This window comes from Jaculus jaculus, chromosome 1 (genome assembly GCF_020740685.1).
Source record: "Jaculus jaculus isolate mJacJac1 chromosome 1, mJacJac1.mat.Y.cur, whole genome shotgun sequence".
Classification (NCBI taxonomy): Eukaryota; Metazoa; Chordata; class Mammalia; order Rodentia; family Dipodidae; genus Jaculus; species Jaculus jaculus.
Window position 1 is genome coordinate 109,908,578 of NC_059102.1, and position 23,578 is coordinate 109,932,155.

Below are 23,578 nucleotides of genomic sequence, written 5' to 3' on the forward strand. Positions count from 1 at the left end.
CAGCCAAAGCAGGTTTTTAAAAAATCCATTTGTCATTGATCATTTAGGCTGTCTTCACTCTTTTGGCTATTTTGTCAGCAAGCACCTTTAACCACTAAGCCATCTCTTCAGCCCCTCTTTTGACAATTTTGAATTATGCTACCATGAACATTCTTGACAAAACGTTAGGTTTTTCCATGACAAAATCCTCATGTTATGTATGTGAGAGTGATCTGGCTGTGACACGTGTCACCTCATTGATTTCTAGGATTGATTCGGCTGATCTGGCCGACTTGGTGGGTGTCTTCCTTCCTCACTGCTCCATGTGGGTCCCTCCTGAAGCTGCACTCAGTGGAAGAGGACAACCTTCCCTGAATAGAGGGGCAGGTCTTGGGTCAAGGGTATATGGATAGCTGTGCTCCCCTGCTAGAACCGCCAAACAAGCTCTCAAAATCCTCACTTGTTTCGTTTCTGCATGTGTATGCATTTGTAGTGTATGCATGTTCATCTGTATGTGGAAGCCAGAGGCTGAACTCCGCTTTTCCTCAGCTGCTTTCTGCTTTACTCTTTGAGACAGGGCATCTTGCTGAGCCTAAACTCACGGTGTTGGCTAGAGTAGCTAGCCAGTGCACCCCAGGGATTGCCTCCCTAGTGCTGGGACTACAGGTGCATGCCACTACGCCTCACATTTTTACATGGATTCTGGGGATCTGAACTTGGATCTTCATGCTTACAACGCCACCAAGCCATCTCCCCAGATTTATTTTTTCTTTTCTTGAGACATTCTCACTATGTAGCCCTGCCTGGTCTGGAACTGGCTACATAGAACAGGCTGGCCCCAAATCCACAACAATCCTCTTGTCTTGGCCTTCCAAGTGCTGGGATTATAGGATGCATCGCCACATCTGGATTAAAATTTGTTTTGACACATTAATTGTACATATTTATAGAATGTAGTTTCAATACATGCCTACATAGTGAAATCAAGTCATGGTGTTTAGCAGTTCAACACTTTACAAAGCCATCATTTTCTTTTTTTATAGTAAGAACATTCAAAATCTTATGCCTATTTTGAAATGTTCAGTAGTGACTATAGTCACTCTACTATGTCATGTAACACCACAACACATTCTCAGTGTAACTTTGTACCTTTTAAAAAAATATCCTCCTACCGCCTCCTTCCATCCTCGGGGGCCTCTGGTAACTGCTTTTCTACTCTACTTGTATGAGATCAGCAGTTTGAGATTCCATGAGTGAGATCCTGCATCTTTATGTTTCTGTGCCTGGTTTGTTTCATTTGACATATCTGAATTTATCCACCTTGCTGCAATATCATGTATTCTTAGAAAATGAAAACAGTAACAACAAAAAATCCTGTAGGGGCTGGGGAGATGGTTCATATATTTGGATCCCCAGCACCCTCATAAAAGCTGGGTATGGTGATGCACACGTGCAATCCTCGTGCTGGGGACGTGTAAACAAGAGGAATCCACTGGACTTTCTGGCTGGCTAGTCCACCTGAACTGGTGAGCTTCTGGTTCACGGAGAGACCCTGCCTCAGAAAAGTAAGGAGAGTGATTGAGGAAGACACCTGACACCAACCTCTGCTTTCCATGTGCATGTGCACACATGCCCCTTCACATGCCCACACACATATGGACATGCATGCATACATGTAAAAAATAAAAACTCTAACTTATGGAGCACTGGTAGGAGTTAGGAAAGTAACAGTGGCCTGGTCCCTCACTGTAGACCTTGACCTTCTGAGATCTGGATTTGAACTGCAGGCTCCAGTATCCCTTGGCTGGCATTAGCTTTGTAAATCCCCCCCTGCCCTAGGGTTGTGTATAATCAAGGACAGCTTGCGTTTGCCTGTCCTTGGGGAAGCTCCTTTCTCTCAACTAGTAGATGTAAGGGTGCTGGTATCTGGATGGCAGCACCTCACAGCGCTCAAAACTGTAGGGAGCTGGGGTTAGGGATGGGGTGAGGAATTCAGAGTGGCAGGAGATGTGGGATTTTAAGTGAAGTGGAGATGTTGATAGGGCTCCACAAAGAAATTAGAGGGTTCTGGCTATCCCTTTGTGTGCTCTCAGGCAGACCCTTCCCTCTCTCTGGGCCCACTGCCCATTTGTGTAAGAGCAAAATTAGGTGACTATTGGAGTGTCAGATTCAGGGGGGTTGGAAATGCATAGATGAGGTCATAGGACACCTAGTGACTGGCAGATGTGGACAGAGAAGGGCTGCTTGGGTGAGGTGGTGTTTTGGCCATTGGACAGCAAGTGACTGGCAGAGGTAGGGCAGATTAGGGGAATGGGTGTTTGGGTACCTTTGAAGGAAGAGGACACTGAAGATGACAGTGGCGTGAGCTAGGGCTCTGGGACAAGTTAGAATGCAAAGCATTTTGCAGAAGAGGCATCCTTAGTGCAACTGAAAAATGCCCTGAGTTGAACTGATACCCGGCTAGAGTCACAGCCCCGCTGCTTTCCGGCTGCAAGCCTCGGGGTTCCCAGCTGTGAGCTTTAGCTGGGATGATGCTGAGGGAATGACAACCCAGAGTAGCTTGCAAACTCCAAAGACCACCCACAGAGGCCCACTGAACATGGGCGCATTGCCAGGCAGGAAGAGCTGAAGCACTGCTCCCCCTCTGCATCTCTTCCCTGTACATGAACCAGCCTACCCCCACACTGGGTGTGTGTGCATGAGGGACGTGTGACACAAAATCAAAGGGGAACTGAGGAATACTGGCCAGTGTGGGGGTTCCTAGATGGGTCAGGTAAGATCAGCCACTTTTCCATGGTGTGCCCTTGACCAAGATTTAAGATTCACTTGTCTGGGCTTTGTGGATGAGGGAGAATCATACCCACATCAGACTGCCTGGAATCTGGACAGGCAGAGTGACAGCCAAGGCTTTCTGAGCCTGAGGACTCGAACAAAGGAACTGCAGTGCTATGGAGGGAGGTGTGTGGCAGGCACCATGCTCAGAGCTTGCTACCTGAAGCAGGTAAGGTGGGCATCAGAACCTTGAGACTGCCTGTCCCTCAGTGCTGTAACGTATTGCTGTTCATACACACCTAATTCATAGATTAAATGAGGTTGTCCTGCTGGCACATGAGGAAAGCTGTGTTTCTAAGTGCTAGAGTTACTGTTGATGCAGTCCTGACAAGTCACTTCCAATGCTCCATCATCATTTCCCTATTCATTCAGAAGCCAGGAGTGCAGCCAAAGCTGAAAGGTCATGGCAGGGAGGACTCCACAGCTTCCCCACACCTGTGAAGTCCTACTGTCATTTACTGGGGCTCAGAACAATGAGGACATGTAGAACCAAATGCCCTTGAGCCCACAACTTCCATTCTGGAATAGCAATACTGAAATTAAGTAGAAAATTGGTGCTTGGAATGAGCAGCTGCCACAGATCACAATGTGAACGATTTGGCTAGTTTTGAATCCAGTGATCAGTGCCATCAGGTTTTTCTGGAAAGGCTGCTGTTCTCAGAAACACAAGCACCAAGCCACAACATGGGGAAGACCTGCTTTATTGGGTAGTGAGCTCGCTCAATGCTAATTCAACATGAGATGCCCTCATTTTGATTGGGTACCGTGACACATGGCTAAAATACTGTGATACAGATGCATGGGATACGTTAACTGAAAATTTATCCCCTAAAAAATTTCAAAACTTGGGATGTTACTGACATGAACCCACATGAAACTTGTAGAGGACTTCAATCTCCTCCAATCACAACAGCTGCAGCTAACCTAGCATTTAGAAATCATATTCCAAGTACTGTTCTTCCATGGTGCGTATATTTCTGAAGTCTGTTGCAACTGCCCTGCAAGGAAAATACTACAGGACAGTTATGCCGCTTTACAAATGCAGGTGAAGGTCACTTTCTTCCAGTCCACACACAGGATGTTAACCTCTGAGCTCCTGGAGTCAGCATGGAGCATCTGGCTGCTGTTATGTGCTGTATTCTTAGATATGATCTTAGCCTTGAAGGACTACTGAAGATAGCTTTATTATTCCCACTTAAACAGGTAAATCATGAATGGCAAGACTGGTCAATGTTATATATTGTTTGAGGCAGTGGTCAAGGTAAGCTTCATGAGTGGTTTTTAAGGCAGGCCTTTGGTGGAAACATTGGTATACTATAACTTGAGTAAATTAACAATTCAGACAAAATAAAGGCTCTAGACGAGATGTATGACAGTTTATAATGTCCCTCAAAGGCCTGTATGTTGGAAGGCTTCATCCCTAACTCACTGGGAATGGTGGAACCTTTAGTAGGTGGGGCCCAGGGAAGAAAATTAGGTCACTGGGGATCATGTCCTTAGAATGGATATGGAACCTTGGCTATGTTATCTTGGCTTCCTGACAGCTGTAAGGTGAGCAGCTTCTTCCAGTACATGCCCCTCCCATGATGCACTGTGCTGCCACAAGCCCAAAGCAACAGATCCAAATGACCATGGGCTGAAATCCCTGAAATAACAGGCCAAAACACACCTTTCTTCCATGGTGACTAAATCTCTTGTTTTGTCAAAGGAACATGTGACTAACACAATGTACATCACTAGGGTGACAGGGCTCCTCTTTCACACCAACATCCACTTTACCCTAGTCTCTGATTTCAGGTTCCCTTTTCCTATATAACAGAGCCAAAATAGATCATGGAGGCCACTACTTCATCTTTTATTGTCATGTTTCTGTATGCAAAAGTGCAATAAACCATCTCTGTAAAAACAAGAACTGAGCACTTTTGCTATGGATCCAGGCAAAACTCTTAACAGAAATTTCCTAACAGTTGACAGTGAACACTTTAGTGGACTGAATGTAAGAACCAGAAATACTGTTCCCATTATGCTCTGAAGTCAACTATTAAATTCAATTAAGGCACAATATGACTAAGTATTTATATGCAGAGGAACCATTACCCAGTGAACTGCTTTCTAAAAGTGGAATTCTATAAATTTTATAACACTGGTACAACCTGGAATGATTGTAGCATAAAAGATCCTATTATCTGAAAAAATAACAGGGAAGTATGTAGCTAGAAAGGTAGCTCATATTCCAGACTCAAGTTTATTTGAAAAAAATAAAATCCCTTGCATTACTCTAGACTTGCTTTGTTGTTGTTGTTTGTTTCAAAAGTGGTTGTCCAATCCATAAAAAATGACACCAGTGACTGCAGCATCAAGACCATAAAGAATCTGTTTACACCAGCAGTTTGGTGACATACTGGTAGAGCTGTTCCGTAAATGCTTCCGAGGAAAACTTCTCCTTGACCCTGGCTCTTCCAGCCAGGCCCATTGTGGCTCTGAGGGATGGTTCACGGATGAACTTTTCTATTGCTTCTGAGAAGTGCACCGGGTCAGGCTTACACAGGAACCCTGTGACACTGTGGACAATGGACTCCAAGGGACCACCTGAATTCACAGCAATGACCGGGCACTGCATGTACATGGCCTCCAGAGGGACGATGCCAAAGTGCTCATTGCTCGGAGTATAAAGCACACACGTGCAGCCATGGAGGAGGGAGATCTTCTGCTTGTCTGAGAAAGACCTCAGGAAGGTCACATGCTGGCTCAGGTCTGACTGCTGGACCAGTTCCTTCAATTCCTGATAGTGTTCCACATTCTCCAGGACTCTGTCATCATAACCACCTGCCATGATCAGATGAACGCTCTCCCAGTCCTGACTCGCTAGTCTTCCCCGCAGCTGGACTAGGGCTTCCAGGGCCAAAGTGAGGTTCTTCTTCCTCTCATACCTGTTGATGGAGAGGAACAGGAACTTTGTCCCTCTGGGGACTAGATCATCAAGGTTTTCAGGAACAGCTGAGTCAAAGCTGCTGACGTTCAGGGATGGGTAGAGAACATCAGGGTTTATGTGAGACAGGGACTTGAAGGTTTCCTTAAAAATAGTGGCTGTGAAACGGCTGTTGACCAAGATGCAGTCTGCCATACCTGTGGTGTATTCCTCTAGCCAGTCAATTGGGGCCCGGTAGAGCCTTTTAAGAAAAGAATCTCTCCTGGTCAGAAGCAAATCTGGGAAGTGACAGTAAAACAGGATCTTCTTACGCCGTCTGGCCAGCTTGAACACTGGGATGCAAGCGGACACCTAGCCAAGCAAGACCAAGAGCAAGTAAGTGACCAGTCAACCACACCACACCAGCAGCACAGGAGGCACTGATCTGCTCCTTATTCTGCTTTGAGAACCCTTTCTAGACCTACTACTTAAGATGGTTGCAAGATGTATATTAAATGCTTAAAAGCTTCAAGCCCAGTTGTTGTCCCTTGAAAAATGATGTCCAACTAATTTTTAAATCTAGTAACATTGAAATGTTTTTGTGCTGAAGAGATGGCTCAGCAGTTAAGGCATTTCCCTCCAAAGCTTAAGGACCCAGGTTCAATTCCCCAGTACCCACATAAGCCAGATGCACAAAGTAGTTTGTTTGCAATGGTTGGAGGCCCCGGCACACCCATCCTCTCTCTACCTCTCAAATAAACGTATTTTTGAAAAAAAAATTTCTGAATGGAAAAATATCAATTTTTTTTAATGCAGTTAACTGGCTTAGCAATAGCCATATATACCATTTTGGTGTCTGTCAAGTATGAAATTTTATTTACCTAACATATTTCAAAATGTAATCACTACTAAAATCATTAATGAGGCGATTACCTACCTTACATAAGATGACATATTTGTTTTTTGCACATTGTCTGGTTTATGCTTTACCTATCTCAGTTCCGACTGGTCATATTTCAAGAGCAACATGAGGCTAGTAGCTACCACACTAGACAGTGCAGCTGCAGGATCATTCCTTCCTAAGGAAGTAATAAATGAGCTACCACAGTTTAGCACATGCACTCTGGAAATAAGACTTCCAGGGTTTGGGTCCTAATTATGAACTGCTCGACAAAAGTCAAGTGTTCCTTGCAGAGCTTCGTGTAACATTATGTAAGAAAACAGTTTTAGTTTAAGAGCCCATTTCGTTTTTGTGATTATGAAATGCACTAACATGTATGAAATTTTAAGAATTTGGCATATAGTATAAGCTCAGTTAAGTATCACACCAAATCATCACAGCAAGAACCATAGGCCAGCAGTGGTGGGGTGTCCTGTCAGGTAATCTTTGTAAGTCACTTCATCCTCAGCTTGTGAACAGTTTACCCATAGCTTAAGGAAGTAGATATAGAACTTGAATCCAGACTTCCTACTTTCAAGGCTGAAGTTTTCCCCTCTTATTGTCTCAGCTGCCTGATGCTTACTGACTTGTAGCATTTTTTTGTAAACATTTACATTAAGCAAAAAGAGCTTCCTTATAAGCAAAGATGGACTCCAGTGACTTAGGGCCATAATTAAAGAAAGAAACACAAGTACAACATGATGCTATAACCATCTATCAGTTCAGCAAACATTACAGTAGCTGCTAATATCCAATGTGGACAAGAGCATGGGGGCAAGAGTCTGTCACAGACTGCAGGAGAGTAGTGACGCTTCTCTGGAAGGCAGGTTTGGAAAACAGCTACTAACATTTACATTATTCTTTGACCCACACGCCTCCAATGGTGTGTCATGTGATGTTTGGCATGATTTTAATCCATGATACTGCAAGAATACTGGGGTGGCCTGCTTGGGAAGACTGGAGTGAGTGGGGCCCCGTAAAGCAGAGTCGACAGCAATAACTGAGAGGGAAGACACAACACACGCGTTAGATACAAAACGTGAATGAAGAAGCAGTGTTCCTTGGGGCGAGCATCAGGAGCCATGTACTTGAGCTACGCGACGAACCAATAAAAATGCAGATTCCGAGCCCCACCTCAAGGGTCCAGGACGAAAGCTTCCCAACTGCGACCCTGCGGGTGCAACCTTAAGCGGTCCACACTAAAGGTGGAGGGCCGTCTCACGTCCAGGGGACTCAGGTTCCGACCTGGCCGAACCGCAGAGGGCAGGAGGTCCCCTGCAAAGCTCGGCGGGCCGCCTCACCTGGTCGCACACCACCACGTCAAACTCCTCGTCGGCGAGGAACAGCACGTAGAGCGCCAGGAACACCATGCGCACGTAGGCGCACACGGCGGCGCCGCGGCCGCCCCAGCCCAGGCTTCGCGGTAGCCAGTCCCCGGCGCAGCGCACCGGAAGCTCGCGGCTCTCGGCAAAGCAGTGGCCCGGGTCGTAGTGCGCCGTCCATATCGTCACCTTACAGCCCCGCGCCTGCAGTGCCAGCGCCGCGTCCAGCACCAGCCGCTCGGCACCGCCCACACCCAGGTCTGGGTGCAGAAACAGCACGGACGGGCTGGGAACCGGATCTCGGTCCGGGTCCCGATCCGGACGCTGCTCCGCCGCCATGGCAAGGCAGCGGCAGCAGCACCCCACGCCCCCCCCATGAAGGGGGAGGGGACTCCTTAAGCCCCGCCCCCAGCACCGTTGGCCAATGAGAATCGAGTCTTCCCCACTACGCGTGCGTCAGTTAGGCCACATCAGCGCAAATCTATGGGTGCCTAGAAACTGCCCTATTGAATTTCTCGTCTGAACTTGTCCTCGGCATGCCTGAGGGGAAAAATATAGACATCGAGAAGGATTCTGACATCTAAAGAAAGGAGCTGGAAGTTTTGCAGTTTCCGTCAGCCTCTAGACTAGCTGTTTGTTGCAAAATGACACAGGCATATCGTAAGACAGCCCAGCCGTTGTGGGACTCGGCGAAGACCCTGCCTGCTGGCCGGGGGCGGGGCCTGAGCCAGGCTCTCTTTCCGCGGGTCCGGCGGGTGTTCTGCGAGTTTCGCCGCTGTTCCTTTCCTCGCCGGCTACCCTCGAGCGTCCAGCATGGTACGTGGCCCCGCTGCCCCTTCTCGCCTCCCCCTTCTCCCAGGCGCGCATGCCCCTGCCTAGGGTCTTCCTTTTCCTCCCGGGCCTCCTTGCCTTCCTCAGCGTCCAGTGCGGGTGCGGGTCTCGGGGTCCGGGCATGGGCCCGCGATGCTCACGCTGTGTCCGTTTGTCTGTCTCCGTCTCCAGCCGGGTCCAACCCCCAGTGGCACTAACGTGGGCTCCTCTGGGCGCTCTCCCAGCAAAGCCGTAGCCGCGCGGGCGGCGGGATCCACTGTCCGGCAGAGGTAAGCATCCTTGGGGCCAGCGCTGCAGCTCATGCGGAGAGATGGGGCCGGGCCATGAGTCCCAGAATTTGCTGGTCAGAGGAAGAGCTCCCAGAACACTGAGACTCAAGAGCAGGATGAGCCTGGACTGACGTGGCTATGGGAGCATCATCCCGTTGTTCAGTTGCACTCACCACTCTTGTGAAAAAAGGAAAGTTAAAACTGGAATAGGACAATTTTGAGGAAGCTGATGTCGCTAGGCCGGCGTCTGGAGCTGAGCTTCGCCTTCACATTTCCACTGGGGGGGGGTCTCCTACACACTCAGATTAACCTGCCTCATCTGGCACACCCCAGCTCCTCCATCGCCTACTCTGCCCTTATTTCTAAATGGCACTGATTTACCCAAAGCGAGAAACTCGAGCATTATTTTTGGTTTTATTTGTGTGCTGCCTACTCAGTCACATGCCAGACTTCACAGGAATCCCTTCCTTTTTATTTTATTTATTAATTAAAAGTATCACTTGTTTAGTTAAGAGTGCCTTGCTGGTGTTCAATGTTTTACAATAGACAAAAGTTATTGTTGGCAGGTAAGGTGGGGGGGATGTAACTGTTACATAAAAACTCTGTGCAAGTTGTTTACCAGATAAAAAAAATTCACAGCAAATATACAATAAGAAAGAAACATGAAAATATTTTCTAATGAATGCTGTTGCCACTATCTTGCTCATTTAAGGCCTGAATATCATGGAAACCCATAAAGGTAATTGCTGCAGTCAGGGTCACATTGCTGGCAGACATCACCTGACCAAGAGCAGTTGTGGGAAAAAAGGTTTATTTTGGCTTATAGACTCGAGGGGAAGCTCCATAATGGCAGGGGAAAATGATGACATGAGCAGAGGGTGGACATCACCCCCTAGCCAACATAAGGTGGACAATAGCAACAGGAGAGAGTGCCAGACACTGGCATGGGTAACCTGGCTATCATACCCATTAGCCCGCCCCCAGCAATACACTGTCTCTAGGAGGTGTTAGTTCCCAAATCTTCATCAGTTGGAGAACTTAGCATTCTGAACACCTAAGTTTATGGAGGACACCTGAATCAAACCACCACAGTAACCTCAAGTTTTTTATAAAGGCCATAAATAAGTATTTATATGTTAAGGTAAGCAAGTACTGAATATCACTGCAGACATAAAATATTGTAATAATCATTATCAAACAACCAGACACATCAAAACTTAAATAAAAACCCATATTCTGCTAAAACTCAACCTTTAAAATAGTATTAAGTGCATACCCATTTACTCCATTGACAATCTTCAGTACGCTTTCCTTCATTTCATCAAAGGGAATATATTCAACATTAGTATTGGGAGGCCCTCATGGTTGCAGTGCTGAAGTTCTGACATCATCTGTCACTTTCTGTGGTTTAAGAATGAAATAGCCGGCTTGAGAGATGGCTTAGCGGTTAAGCACTTGCCTGTGAAGCCTAAGGACCCCGGTTCGAGGCTAGATTCCCCAGGACCCATGTTATCTAGATGCACAAAGGGGTGCACGTGTGTGAAGTTCATTTGCAGTGGCTGGAGGCCCTGGCACACCCATTCTCTCTCCCTCTCCCTATCTCTCTCTGTCGCTCTCAAATTAATAAGTAAAAATAACAACAACAACAAAAATGAAATAACCTTTAAACTGGGACTACCGAATCATAGTTTCTCCAGTCTTGGCTACATGACAAAGAAAAAAAAACCAGCCTTCTCTTTAGTTCTTTATTCCTCCATTTCTGCCGTCCCAATTTAGCTGTTAACCTCTTTATCTACTTGCACGTTTTGTACAACATTTGTGTGCAGGCCATTTCCACTGCAGTCTGTCTGCCAGTCTGCTGTTTTTCTTTGGCTTTAGTCTCTTTGTTAGTTTCTTGTGGCTGAATTTTTAAAATTTATTTTATTTTTTGGTTTTGGCTTGGACTCAGGGCGATCTTCCTACCTCTGCCTCCTGAGTGCTAGGATTAAAGACATGTGCCATCCATCTTGCCCGGCTTGAATTTTTTTAACACATATTTTGAAATGTTTATGTGTGTGGAGAAAGGAATACCAAGCCTCTTGGTTGTATTTCTAGGGCAGTATTTTTCTTTCCTCTCCCCTGACCCAGCGTATGGAACTTACTACTCTTTTCTAAGCTTTCTAGCCCCCTCTGCCTGCCTTCACAACTTGTAATCCTCCTACCTCTACCTTCCAAGTGCTGAGACTGCAGGCATGCAGTACTATGTATTTAGTTTTCAAAACTAATCTCTAGAAATAATTACCTCTTGAGGCCTTCTACTGTCCTCTTTTCAAGTTGTGTTGATTTTCCAAGGCTGAAGTTCAAGGGTGGTTTACTTCTGACTCTGTAGGCATAATTGCTTCTAATCCTTACTTTTCTTCCCATATCATTTTGTTCATATTATTGTAAGACCATTTTGTTGCATATTTACCTTCTCTTTAGACTGATAAAAAATCTACCCAGGTCCTTTATTTCCCTAGCTCCTGTCAAGTCATGCTACAATAATCTGAATAAATGAAAGACTCAAGCAACTGTGTTTTCTTGAGATTTTTGAGGAGCTAATAAGACTTGTAAAATATATATTTTATTTTTTTGAGAAAGAGAGAGAAAATGGTGTGCCCAGAGCCTCTAGCCACCGCAAACAAACTCCAGACATATGCCACCTTTTGCATCTGGCTTTACATAGGTAGTGGTGAATTGAACCTGGGTTCTTTGTCTTTGTTAGCAAGTGACTTAACCACTAAGCCATCTCTCCAGCCTAGATTTTGTTTTCCCCTAGGAGGAGTAAACCTCGAAGGGGTATGTGAAAACTGTTGTCAAGGCTGTAAAGAGGAAGAGTTGGGGCTGTAGTGGATATAGCTCAGTGATACAGAGCTTGCCTAGCATGTGCAAGGCCCTGGCCTTGATCCCCAGCGCAGCCAAGCAAAAGCCAGTGGTAAAGGGCCAAAAAGAAAAAGAACAAAGGCAAAACCAGAATGTTAGAAGAGTGAGGCTTTTCTTGTGGTGACAACAGTAAATCTGAGTCCTCAGTAATTCAAAACAGGTCATGTGAACATGAATGAAACAGATTGCAGTTTAGAGAAGGAGGTTGTAGTAGGATGTCAGAAATGCTAAAATTATCCTGTATGTCCTGTCACCAAGGTATTCAAGGGGAGTGTATTGAGTTGTAGTTTACACTATGGGCTTGCTATGTTGTTTGCTTACTGCCTTGGACTTTAGAGATTCTTTGTGTTGGAATGAAAACATGTCCTGTAGACATGGTTCTTGGGGAATGGTTCTGGCTAAAGAGAACTGGGAAGTTTTAAAGAAAGTGAAGGCACCTATTGATCAAATGTAAACACAATAGAGAAAAATGAAATAGCCATTGTATAAGATAGAACTGTTAAAAGACTGTGGGTATATATGGCATCTTTCAGCATTTAGTATTACAGGGCCACTATGATTAGCCTATGGTTGCATGTATGGAGAGACCCTACAAGGACTTTGGTGCTAAGTATTATTTCATGAATGCATTATAATTGTTGGCTGCCTAAGAATACATCCATTTTCTGTAAGTCTCTGAGAAAACATTGAAGCTTATGCTTAATGGTAATGCTTTGGGCTATATAGTGTGTACTTTTACTCCTCTTAAATGAAGTAATAGCAATAGTAATACCTTGGAGAAACAACAAGTAGGATTTAGGTCAAGCTGGAGTTGGAATCCTTGCTCTGCACATAATACAGTGTAGAAGTAAGTTGCTACAAGGATGAACAGAAGCATTAATGCATTAGAAACTGTAAACTGAATTAATGGAAATGACTGATAATGAAGATGATGGAATAGCAAAGGACACTAAGATAGTCATCAAATAGTTATTAAGGATCAGCTACATGCCAGGCACTGTTAGCTTGGAGAATGTGCTTGAGAACAAGATAGGCAAAGTTGGTCCTCACTCCATGAGCCTTTTTCCAGTATGGGGGTCATAAATATTCAAGGCAAATAAATAGCGCAACTTTAGGTAGTAAAAGTATAAAGATTATGGAACCAAATGAAGCTGGGTGGGATTATAGCTGTGGGGGAGGGTGAGGGTGGTCAATTGTTTGGAGTTTACAAGGTGGTGGGTGGCATGTGAATAGAGACATAAGCAAAGGGAGCAAATGATCATTCTATGGAGGCAGGGACTCAGGCTGCTAGGCAAAGGAATTGTAAATTATATGTGTAAAGATCAAGGTTACTGAACTGGGTTTGTTCCAGAAGCTGTAAGTAGCCATTGTGGTAGACTAAAGAGTATATACATGTTTGGATATGAAAACCATTTTTTAATTTAATTTTTTTTTATATATAACAGGTTATGCTCTTTTTATCTCCTTTCTCCAGCTCCCATTACCCTGGGGGTCTTCCTTACTGGGCTTATGGTATTCACTGTGGGGTCATGAACGCCTCAGCCAGTCCCGGTGGGGTGGGGAGGGAGTAGGGACTGTGTATCAGGGTATTCCCACCCACTCTGTGGCTCTTACAATCTTTCTGCCCTGTATTCTGCAATGTTCCCTGAGCCGTGGCAGGTCTGTTGTCTGTCTGATTTAGTGTTTAGTTTTCTGTAGCCTCTGGATTCCTGCTTTACTTGGTTTTGATTGATCACCATGTCTGTCACCATGGCTCTGGAGCTGGTTGTGAGGCTAGCTGTAAGAGCAGCATTCATGTTACCACTTCCTCTATAATTTCTCCTGGGCCCTGGCAGATGTGGTTGAGGTGGCAAGTCTCACGGTGGGCAGTTGGCTATCTTTTTGTCTTATTGATGGATCTTGTTGTACTTCATTTCTCTGCCATCTGTAAAATAAAGCAGATTCTCCAAACAAGATTGAGAGCAGCTTGGGTTAAACGGGGTATGAAAATTTATTTGAGTGATTTTCTTTTCTTTTTTTTTTTTTGGTGCAAGCCACTCTTCTTTTCCAGAGAGCAGTGGGGGTAGCTCTCTGAAGTCTTCAGTTTCCTGAGCATGGGATTCCAGTACCAGTACCAGATATGAGTTCTCTCCCACTGAGCAGGCCTCATGTCCAATCAGAGAACTGTGGGTTATCCACAGAGGATACATGCTGCTATTGCACAAGTTTTTACTTCTTGACCAGCTGGTTGACTTTGTAGTGTTAAGGGTCTCCTGCTTACTCATATTTTTGCTGTCCGTTGTCCTCCAGTGGCTCCCATAGTGTGTTCCGGCACTGTGAGGGCTAGCTGGGTGGGAGCTAGTTTGCCTGTCAGTTCAGTGTGATACTCCCATGTCCTGTGACCGCAGCCTTTGGTGTCTTCAGCAATAGGGTCTTCCCTGTCTATTTCTTTTTATTTATTTATTTATTTTAAGGTATAGGAGGAGGAAGGCATTTACATACTGGACAGAAACAAAGAAATTTAGATCCAAATAGAAGTTTGTGAAATTGAAGTGGGCTCTCACGAACCTCTGTCTTCCCAGATAAGGGAATCAGGTATTTTGAGTACATTGTGGTATTTCTAGGGGCCTTGGATTTCAGATCCTTTGCTGTGTCCTGTCACCAGCAGGAAACAAACAAACACAAACTTTCATGCTAATTCCACTGGGGTTCCTGAAATTACAGCTTTGAAAACAACTGACTTTGGATGTTGTGGGGATAGTTGCAGATGAATGGGTTCCTAGTCTTGGCTCAGGCAGTGTCTTACTATGTGGATACTGGGGTGATCTTCTGAACTCAAGTTTTTTTTTTGGTTTTTTGAGGTAGGGTCTCACTCTAGCCCAGGCTGACCTGGAGTTCACTCTGTAGTCTCAGGGTGGCCTTGAACTACGGTGATCCTCCTACCTTTGCCTCCCAAGTGCTGGGATTAAAGGCGTGCGCCACCATGCTTGGCTCAAGTTTTGTTTTATGAATAAGGGAAATTACTCGTACTTATGCTGTGGTGATAGTAAATGATAGTATCTCTATGTGACAGCTTTTCTAAGTACATGAGTTGCTCTGCAGACCTCTATAATTGTTTGATTTTTAGATTGTTTCCCCACAGAGACTGTCATACAGGAGGTGTGAGTTTCTAGGGTATCACGTAGTCCATAATTGATGTATGATCCTGTAGTATATTAGACCCAGATCATTGGTAGTGATTGCGTGTTCTCCATTCTTCCATTCAGGCAGCATGGCCTATAGACAGGCATCCTGCATCCGTAGTTGTAATGCCTTGATGGTGGACATTAGATCAGAGCTGGAGGAACATGAGAAGAGGTGGAAGTGGCTGGGTTTTCTTTTGGATTTCCTCCAGTGTATGGGTCCCTTAAAAAAGTCCAGAATCAGCAGCCCACACATTCGGAAATGGTACTTTAAGGGAGAATATACTGGGATTGGTTGATGGTGGGACAGGGTTTTCCGTGTTTTTCCCCCACAGCTAGAACTTCTGGTGGGGATAAGTGGGCTGAAGGTTCCTTTTGATTTTTGTCACGTCTACTGCTCAGCCCTGTGTTGTGCAACTCAAGCACCGTGGTGAGGTTAGCAGAGGGCTGCGGCTTGGGTAGTACTGCTGTGTGGTCGCTGGTTGGCTGTGTGGGTTCTCCCAGAGAGGAGGGAGTCTTGCCTGGCTCTGGCCCTGGTCAGCAGTGTTAGTGCCTTCAGTGCACTTCTGTCTGCCAGGGCAGCTGTCTTGGGTGGCTCACCTTAGCAGCCTTCACTGCTTTGCAATGGACAATTCTGCTGAGTATTTTGTGTGTTTTTCACACCTTTTTTTTTTCTCTCTGTCTAAGGTCAAAATAGCAAAAACAGATTACAAATGTACTTGCTCATGAAATATACTTTCAACTTTGGGGACCTAAATATCATTGAAGCTTATTGCTGTTTGCTTCTTTTGAAATAAATAAAATAAGTTAAAGACATTTTTCTCACAATTTGTGTTTGTGTTTGTGGTTGTGTGGCACATGTCCTGAGGAGAACATCAGATGTCCTCTATCTCTCTCCACCTTATTTCCTTGAGCCCTGTCTCACTGAATTTGGAGCTTGTACTGTTTTTCTGTTGGTCTGGCTGGCCAGTCTTCACTCCTGTCAGGGTTGGGATCGTGGGCATGTGTGGCCATGCCTGGCTTTTTCTGTGGATGATGGGGATCAAACTCCGGTCCTTATACTTGCACAACAGCCTCTCTTACCTACTGAACCATCTCCCCAGCCCCTACCTCATCTTTTATAGGAGTCATTGTAAGGAGTATTATACAGAAAAGTGAAGGTTTATCGCTTAACTTCACAGACATACCCATCAAGAGAAGCTAAAAAGTACTGTCCAGTGAGGAAGCTGGATGCTTGGGCAGCACATGCGTTCTGGAATCAGAACTGGGTAACATCCTCACTCACCTGACCATGTACTCTTAAAATAATCTTTAAAAATTATAGATTTAAAAAAGTATGTGTGTTTGTATATATGTATGTGTGGACATACCAGGGTGTCTTGTTGCTGCAAACAAGTGTCTGGTGGCCACTGGCCAGCAGGCTTTGCAAGCAAGTGCCTTTAATTGCTGAATCATCTCCCCAGCCCCTGTACAACTTTCATTGAGTCAGTTACTGTCACTTGAAAATGCCAGTGACTGCTTTGCAGAGTTATTGTGTGCATTGACATATAAGAGGAGTAGTCTGCAGAAGCCATAGTCAGAGGAGTGAAAGTGGGATTTGAGTTGGTTTAGCAAAGAAGGTTGTTCTTTTCCTAGATATTTTTAGATTGTATAATGGTAGCACATGTTATTATGCTAAATAGAAGTATTTCCAAGAAAGAGCCAGTAGTAACATTTTCTCTCTTTCAGGAAAAATGCCAGCTGTGGAACAAGGAGCGCAGGCCGTACAACCTCGGCAGGCACTGGGGGAATGTGGCGATTCTATACCGAAGATTCCCCAGGGCTGAAAGTGTGAGTCTTGGGATCAGACCTTGATGAGATTTCGGAAACACAGCAGGGTTATTGTGCAGATGGGCTGGGTCTGGCCAGGTTGGGACCTGGAATGACACTTGTCTTAGAGTGTAAAGGAAGGGAGGGAGGGTCCTCATGTATCTGTGTCAATAAATGATAGGAACAGAGAGAACTGGAAGGAAACAGCTTAATTAAATGAAATTGCTCTTCATTTGGTGTTCTTTCCTCACACTGAAAATTGGGAGAAACTAGCTGAATAGGAATTTTGTGTTTTTTTTTTTTTCAAAGTCCTCCTGGAGGCAGAAGCTGATATTATTATGGACTAATGGAAGTTTTCCATTATGTGTTGATACCCAAAGTTCCTTGGATTCCTTGCCTTTGGAGAGTAGCAGAGGCACCCAGGTGGAGGACTACATCACTTTTCAAATCCTTAGGCCTGGGAGGGCTCATCAGAGCATGAGAAATGGGTACTTCATACCTTGCTCACCTCACTCATCTCATGTTCCCTGGTACCATGGCAGATGTACATGTTTCTGAACAGAGTAGACTCCAAACCACTGTTCCTCACAGCTACATCCTGACCAAACCAGGTGGATGAGGAATAGGACCAATAATAAGAGCAAATCTTGTTTGTGTAGCACTTGGTACCTTACACAGAACCTTAGTTTCATCTGCCCAGCAGTACTGTGAGGCAGATGTACCATTTGGTGGATGAGGACACTCAGATTCTGTGCTTAAACACAAACAACAAAAGGTGGACCCAGATCTGACTGCTACGCCATGATCTTCCTTCTGGTAGAATAGAGACAAAATTTGGTTACTTTAATCAGTTTGACTAGCATCTTGACTTGGATTACAAATTAAGTTTCTGAACTCTTCCCTGAGAGATTTAGTTTAATTAATTATCATTTTTATCCCTTCTTTTAAAAAATTTTTCTTTCAAGGCAGGGTCTCGCTCTAGCCCAGGCTGATCTGGAATTCACTATGTAGTCTCATGGTGGCTGCGAATTCATGCAATCCTCCTACCTCTGCCTCCTGGTCCTTAGAGGTGCTCAGTGCTGGGATTAAAGGCATGAGCCAACACACCCAGTAATTTTTGTTTATTTTTGAGACAGAGTCTGTCTCACTATTAATTTAGGCTGACCTGAAACTTTCCTACTGTCTTGCTTCAGTCTTCTGAGCACTGGTGTTAGAGATGTGTGTTATCATGCATGGCTGATGCTTTTTTCCTGGTATGTTAGAAACTTGTAAGGATGCATTTAAGTATTCTTGAGGGTGAGGGTATGTGAGTTGGTGGTGTTCCAACAGCTTTTTGGAGTTTTTGTTGGAGGTGATTTTCTGATTATTTCAGAGAATTCTCTTGCTTTCCGGAGTATCCAGGGGGCTCATTTTAAACCTCCGAAATTGGTGGGGAAATCCCTTCTGCATGTGAATATCTGGCTTATGTTCCCCCAGGCTTACGCAGCCAGACTTACTGGCTGCTATAGCCCAGGTCCTCTCAGAAGTTGGTAGGAGCTGTTCTTGAAGTGTCTGTCATAAGCCTTATTTTCATTACCTCAGAGATAGGTGTTTTGTGAAAGGCACAGCTATAAACTGCTACCTACTAATCTACATCTCTGAGTAGTCAAGTAACACTTTTGAACTTGTATTTAGCTTTCTGGGAGCTTAGAGTTATTTTTCAATTTAATAGTAATATTTTTTGAGCACTTACTGTAAGTCTACCCTGTGTATGTTACTACCTCAGCAACTCGAACTGAGACATGAAGAAGGTAAGTTATAGGGACGACAGTCAAGTTTGTGAATGACAGAGTTGGCCTCCAAACTCTGGAATCTAAGAGCTATGCCCTCAGTTTTATGCTGTGGCTGATGCTTTGGAAATGGTACCCTGAAGTCAGGGAGGAAGATCAAGTGCGGTGGTGATGGGGTCCTCTCATGTGCCTGTCCATTTGTTTACTCCCTTAATTATTGTGCAGATTCTGAAAGAACAAAGTAGTAGTGTTGCAGAGACCTTGAGCTGTATCTGCATCATTGTTACCCAGCCTGTTACTGCTGTTGCCTTATCCAGGTTCCAGACATTGTCCTGATAAAGATTCATTTCCTAAAGTCTTTCCCAGGCTCTGTTTCCCAGTTGTATTTGGGAGATGTTGCAGTTACCTTCTCATCACTGAGACAAAACACCAGACTAGAAGCAGCTTATGGAAGGAAAAAGTTCAATTTGGTTTACAGTCTGAGGGGAAGTTTCATTATGACAGGGAAGGTGTAGCAGGAGCAGGAAGCTGGGTCACATTGTCCCATAGCAGGGAGGAAGCAGCAAGATTGAGGTAGCTAGCACTGGCAAGTGGGGCTAGACTGTAAAATCTCAGGCCTGCCTCCAGTGACACTCACCTCCCAAAGGCTGAGGATCAAGTATGAGTCTTAATCACAAATACTTGAGACTATGGGAGGGGGACATTTGACATTAAATCATCACAGGAAGTAAAGTGAGGCATACTGAAGTTTCTTAATAGCAAGAGTCAAAGAAGAGGATTAATGTCATGGTTTGTGTAAAATCAAGGGGTTCTTCCTTTCAAAAATGTGCATACCAATTCTCAGCAGGACAAGCATTTGCATTGGGGAAGAGCAAATGAGTAAAATTTGTTGCCTTCCTACATTATACTCATGAATACAAGTCAGCTTAATTTATATTACCTAGCATGTTTGCTCTTTAAGTTGAGAACTTTGAAGTGGTAAAACAGTGCATGTTGAGACAACCTGAGAGCAAGCCTCCCTTTCTGTCGTGGCTCTGTAGTATCCTGACAAGTAGTAATTCCACTGTTCTCAGTTTTCCTTGTGTATGAGGACAGTGCTTGTCTCACTTGTGCCACACATTTGCCAAACAGGTCAAATGGGATTAACCTTGTAAATTATATAATGTGCATCTAATTGCGATTTAGATGAGGAAAATGATACATCTTAATTAGAAAAGACGCTTGGTAATTGGATTATTTGCACTTAAAAGAGTTTAGGAAATTTTTCTTGATGATGAAGAATTATTAAGTACGTGAAATTAGAGAGTATCCAAGAGAGTCTTTACAAGACATAAGATCATTTCATTGTATATAGTGTGCAGTGTCTCACCAAGAGGAGACCTCCTCCTTGGTACCATTATCACACTCTCAGCATATCCATGGTAGCAACTTGGGTAATATTTTAAAATGATGTAGAGAACATTCCTAGATGAATCTTGAGTGCACCTCCCTGCTCCCACTCTGTCCTCAGGCAGTCTTGACTATTAAATGTAGTACTTTATTACTAAAGCAAGCATGCTTCTCTTTTTCTTTTTAGTGGCCCTGTTCCAGTATTGGTTATGAGTCTTCTGTTCATCGCTTCTGTATTTATGTTGCACATTTGGGGCAAGTACACGCGTTCGTAGATTCGGCTACATCCATCTGTCAACTGAAGAAGAAGGAAAAAACCCAACATATCTTGGACCAAAAGTACAGTGATTTTTTTCTGTTCACACTTATTTTCCAGGGAGTTTAGTAAGAATTGACTTTGAGGAATCAGTTTTTTTCTATGACAAATAAACTTTTAAATTGATTTATACTGAGTCTGGTTTCCATTGCTTCACTGTTCAGGCCTTTGTCTCTGTTTTCAGGCTCACAAGTAACAAGGTGTAAAATTTTGTCTAGTGGAGGTTGTTTGCTGAATTGATGATTCCTTATACAACCATGTAGACATTCAAATCCAAGATGCTGTAATTGGCCTTGGTGGCTCCCCCTTCCCCCAGGTATTTCTGTTCTGGTGATGGTAATTTTGGATATTTCTTGGTGTTAAATGTGTGTTCAAAAGTGGCTGGTATTCACAGGAAGAGTCAAATCAGAAACCAAAACTCCTAGATGAAATGTTGGCTCACCTGTTCTTCTTCCTTTTTTTTTTTTTTTTTTTTTTTTTGAGATAGGTGGGCTTTGAACTCTGTGTAGCTGAAGAAGACCTTGAATTTTGATACTTCTGCCTATACCATCTGGGTGCAGGGATGTGCCATCATGGTTGGCTTATCAGTGCAGGGCCTCGTACATACTAAGCGAGCAGTCTGACTACTGGGCTATCTTCTTAGCCTCATTCCTATTTCCCTTTTTGTCAGAGAAAGTCTTTCTGTGAAGACCAGACTGGCCTGTAAGTCGCAGTTATTCTGCTTTCAACTCATAAGTGCTGGGTTTACAGTTCTGTGCCACTACAACTAAATGGTTGTGTTCTTTATACTTAAAATCATAGATCATCATTAGCAAGCCCATGGGGTGCCACATCAGCACATACACATGCATACAAACGCCATATGCTACACACAGGCTATATATATCTATATCAATCAATCAATCAATCTGTTTATCTTTATTGTGCAGTAAGACTTTGAAAAAATTCTCTGAACAGTCAAGCAATTTCATAAATGCTTTTAATAAATCCTTACTGTAGAGTAGTTTTAGGAACAAAGGGTCAAATTTGAAGATTGAAAATATGTCTTCCCTCTTTTAACTAATAATCAGTATTAGATAAATATTAATTTTACAAATAATGGGTTTCATAATGATATTTCTATGTATGTAGTGTACTTTAATCTTACCCTTAACCTTCTCATCCTCCCTCTCCCTGCCTGTTGGACTGCTTCCTTTTCCCAAATAGTCCCAGTTACTTTCATGTTGTGAGTACTTTTTCCTTTCCAAATGTTGGGGAATGACCCCAGGGCCTTGCACATGCTGGAAAGTATGTCTCTTTATGAAAGATGGCTTAGAGTGACACAGCAGTGAGTGGGTGCTTGTAAATCTTAACAACTGATATTTTATTGGGAAAAATTCATGGAAAAACTGGTTTTCTTAGATCTTGTGAATATCTCATTGTATGAAACAGGTGTCTTTACTTTTGAAATGCAGGGAATAAAGTCAGTTTCATTTGGAATAAAATAAAGGTGACAGTATCCATAATGGAAATATTTCCCCCCCATACTCAGGTTAGTAGAACTGACAATAGCCACAAATTAGGCCTTTAGTGTCAAATTCTGACCGCCAGTGTGTGCATGTGTGCGGGAGCACATGTGTGCACATGTGGTTTTTCTCTGGGGGAGATGCTGTAGTCTCATGGAGGCGTGCCTCGTAGTGGGAATGGCTCTCTGCTGGACCTTCTTGTGGAGTGTGGTTTCTAGAGGGTGCATTGCTGAAAGCTGTTGCATTTTCTGGACTGAGGCTCCACAGAAGGAATCGGCTTCTCTATTTTAGTTCTGTGCTTTGTGCATTCAAGGGCTCTCTCATGGTGTTTGTTAATTCAGCATTTATAGAACACTACCACACCCTTTTAGTGGGAATTAGAAGTGACCTGTTGGGGAAACTCAGAAACTTAAAAGGGGTGGGCATTTGCATGCTAGAGTCCTAGTTCTACCTGGGGCTACTTATGTGATCATGGAGAAACCAGCCATGTAGGTTCCCATTGGCATTTGATAGTTGGGACATAACATAAGAGGACACAAAAGGCATTCTTCTAAAAAAAATTTTCAGCCAGGTGTGATGGCGCACACCTTTAATCACATCATTTGAGAGGCAGAAGTAGGAGGATCTCCATGACTTCAAGGCCACTCTGAGACTACATAGTGAGTTTCAGATCAGCCTGGGCTAGAGTGAAACCCTACCTCAAAAAAAAAAAAAAGAAAAAGTTTTGAGACAGCATCTTCCTGTAGCCCAAGCTGTCCTTGGAGTCACTGTGATCTTCCAACCCCAGCCTCTCAAATGCTGGGATTAAGGGTGTGCAGTACCACGCCCAGCTAAAAGGAGCAAAGCATGTGAACCAACATGTTTGTGGTGTGTGGGCAGGGGTGCTCAGGGTTGCAAAAATGTCACTCTGTCTAGGAAACTGCACTCTGTGGCCACTTGTTCAGCACAAGAGATACACAGGTTCTGGAGATGCCCAACTGGAAGGGGTTTGAATAAGGGATAACTTGTTTAAATACTGTTTTTCCTAGTCACTTGCAACTTGGTCTTTTCCCCAGGTCAGGACATCAAAATCAGATAAAATACACAACTGAGGCACATAGAAATCCAGGGTAGTCACACATAATCTGGGTTGGTCCATTTTAAGGAAAAGCCTAGTTTTTTTTTTTTTTTTTTAATCAAAACAAGTGAACTTAAGGTATACATGAAAAGATTAAGCATACCTGAGTGCCTTTCCACTGACTGGTCAGAGGCACTCCAGTCGCCTGCAAGAAGCAGAAAGAAATGAGTACTAGTGTGTACTGGTCATGCCAGGGAGGATGGTAGACCATCAGTACTGCCAAGGCCTCCCTGCACCCCCGTTACAAAGCTCTGTCCTCTATTTCCCTGACCACAGGTTCCTCATTGTAGTGGAGTTGCTGAGGCCACCTCTGGGAGACCACAGAGAAAAGGCTTTCTGAGAGCCTCAAGACTGACCTTCAGCTCTGCTTGCTTGAGGGTGGGGAGAGTCTGTTAAGGAACCAACATGAAAGCAAGGGAGTGGTGATTTGCCTTCTACCAACACCCACCTGCTCAGCCTGCTCTTTCTGTCTTTTCCCACTTTCTTTTTTCCTCCTCTTCCTCCCGTGACCTTCCCCTTCTGTCTTTCAT

At 44.2% G+C, this 23,578-nt stretch overlaps 2 protein-coding genes across 2 annotated transcripts; one reads left to right on the plus strand and one right to left on the minus strand.

The window, feature by feature from the left end:
- Positions 1-4,645: 4,645 nt before the first annotated feature.
- Alg2 (ALG2 alpha-1,3/1,6-mannosyltransferase) lies at positions 4,646-8,338 on the minus strand. The gene is made up of 2 exons (XM_004657044.2): positions 7,961-8,338; positions 4,646-6,091 (listed from the first exon to the last, which is right to left on the minus strand). The coding sequence occupies exons 1-2, from the start codon at positions 8,318-8,320 to the stop codon at positions 5,189-5,191; spliced, it is 1,263 nt and encodes a 420-aa protein (XP_004657101.2). The 5' UTR covers positions 8,321-8,338; the 3' UTR covers positions 4,646-5,188.
- A 322-nt stretch (positions 8,339-8,660) lies between these two features.
- Positions 8,661-20,556, plus strand: Sec61b (SEC61 translocon subunit beta). The gene is made up of 4 exons (XM_004657045.2): positions 8,661-8,797; positions 8,984-9,081; positions 16,872-16,973; positions 20,298-20,556. The coding sequence occupies exons 1-4, from the start codon at positions 8,795-8,797 to the stop codon at positions 20,383-20,385; spliced, it is 291 nt and encodes a 96-aa protein (XP_004657102.2). The 5' UTR covers positions 8,661-8,794; the 3' UTR covers positions 20,386-20,556.
- Positions 20,557-23,578: the final 3,022 nt, after the last annotated feature.

Excerpts from the sequence above, each read along its gene's own strand:
- Sec61b (XM_004657045.2), top strand. Across the intron at positions 9,082-16,871 it reads GGATCCACTGTCCGGCAGAG|GAAAAATGCCAGCTGTGGAA; the intron begins GTAAGCATCCTT and ends TCTCTCTTTCAG. Across the intron at positions 16,974-20,297 it reads GATTCCCCAGGGCTGAAAGT|TGGCCCTGTTCCAGTATTGG; the intron begins GTGAGTCTTGGG and ends TTTTCTTTTTAG.
- Alg2 (XM_004657044.2), bottom strand. The coding sequence starts at position 8,320 with ATGGCGGCGGAGCAGCGTCCGGATCGGGACCCGGACCGAGATCCGGTT. Across the intron at positions 6,092-7,960 it reads ACGTGGTGGTGTGCGACCAG|GTGTCCGCTTGCATCCCAGT; the intron begins GTGAGGCGGCCC and ends TTGCTTGGCTAG.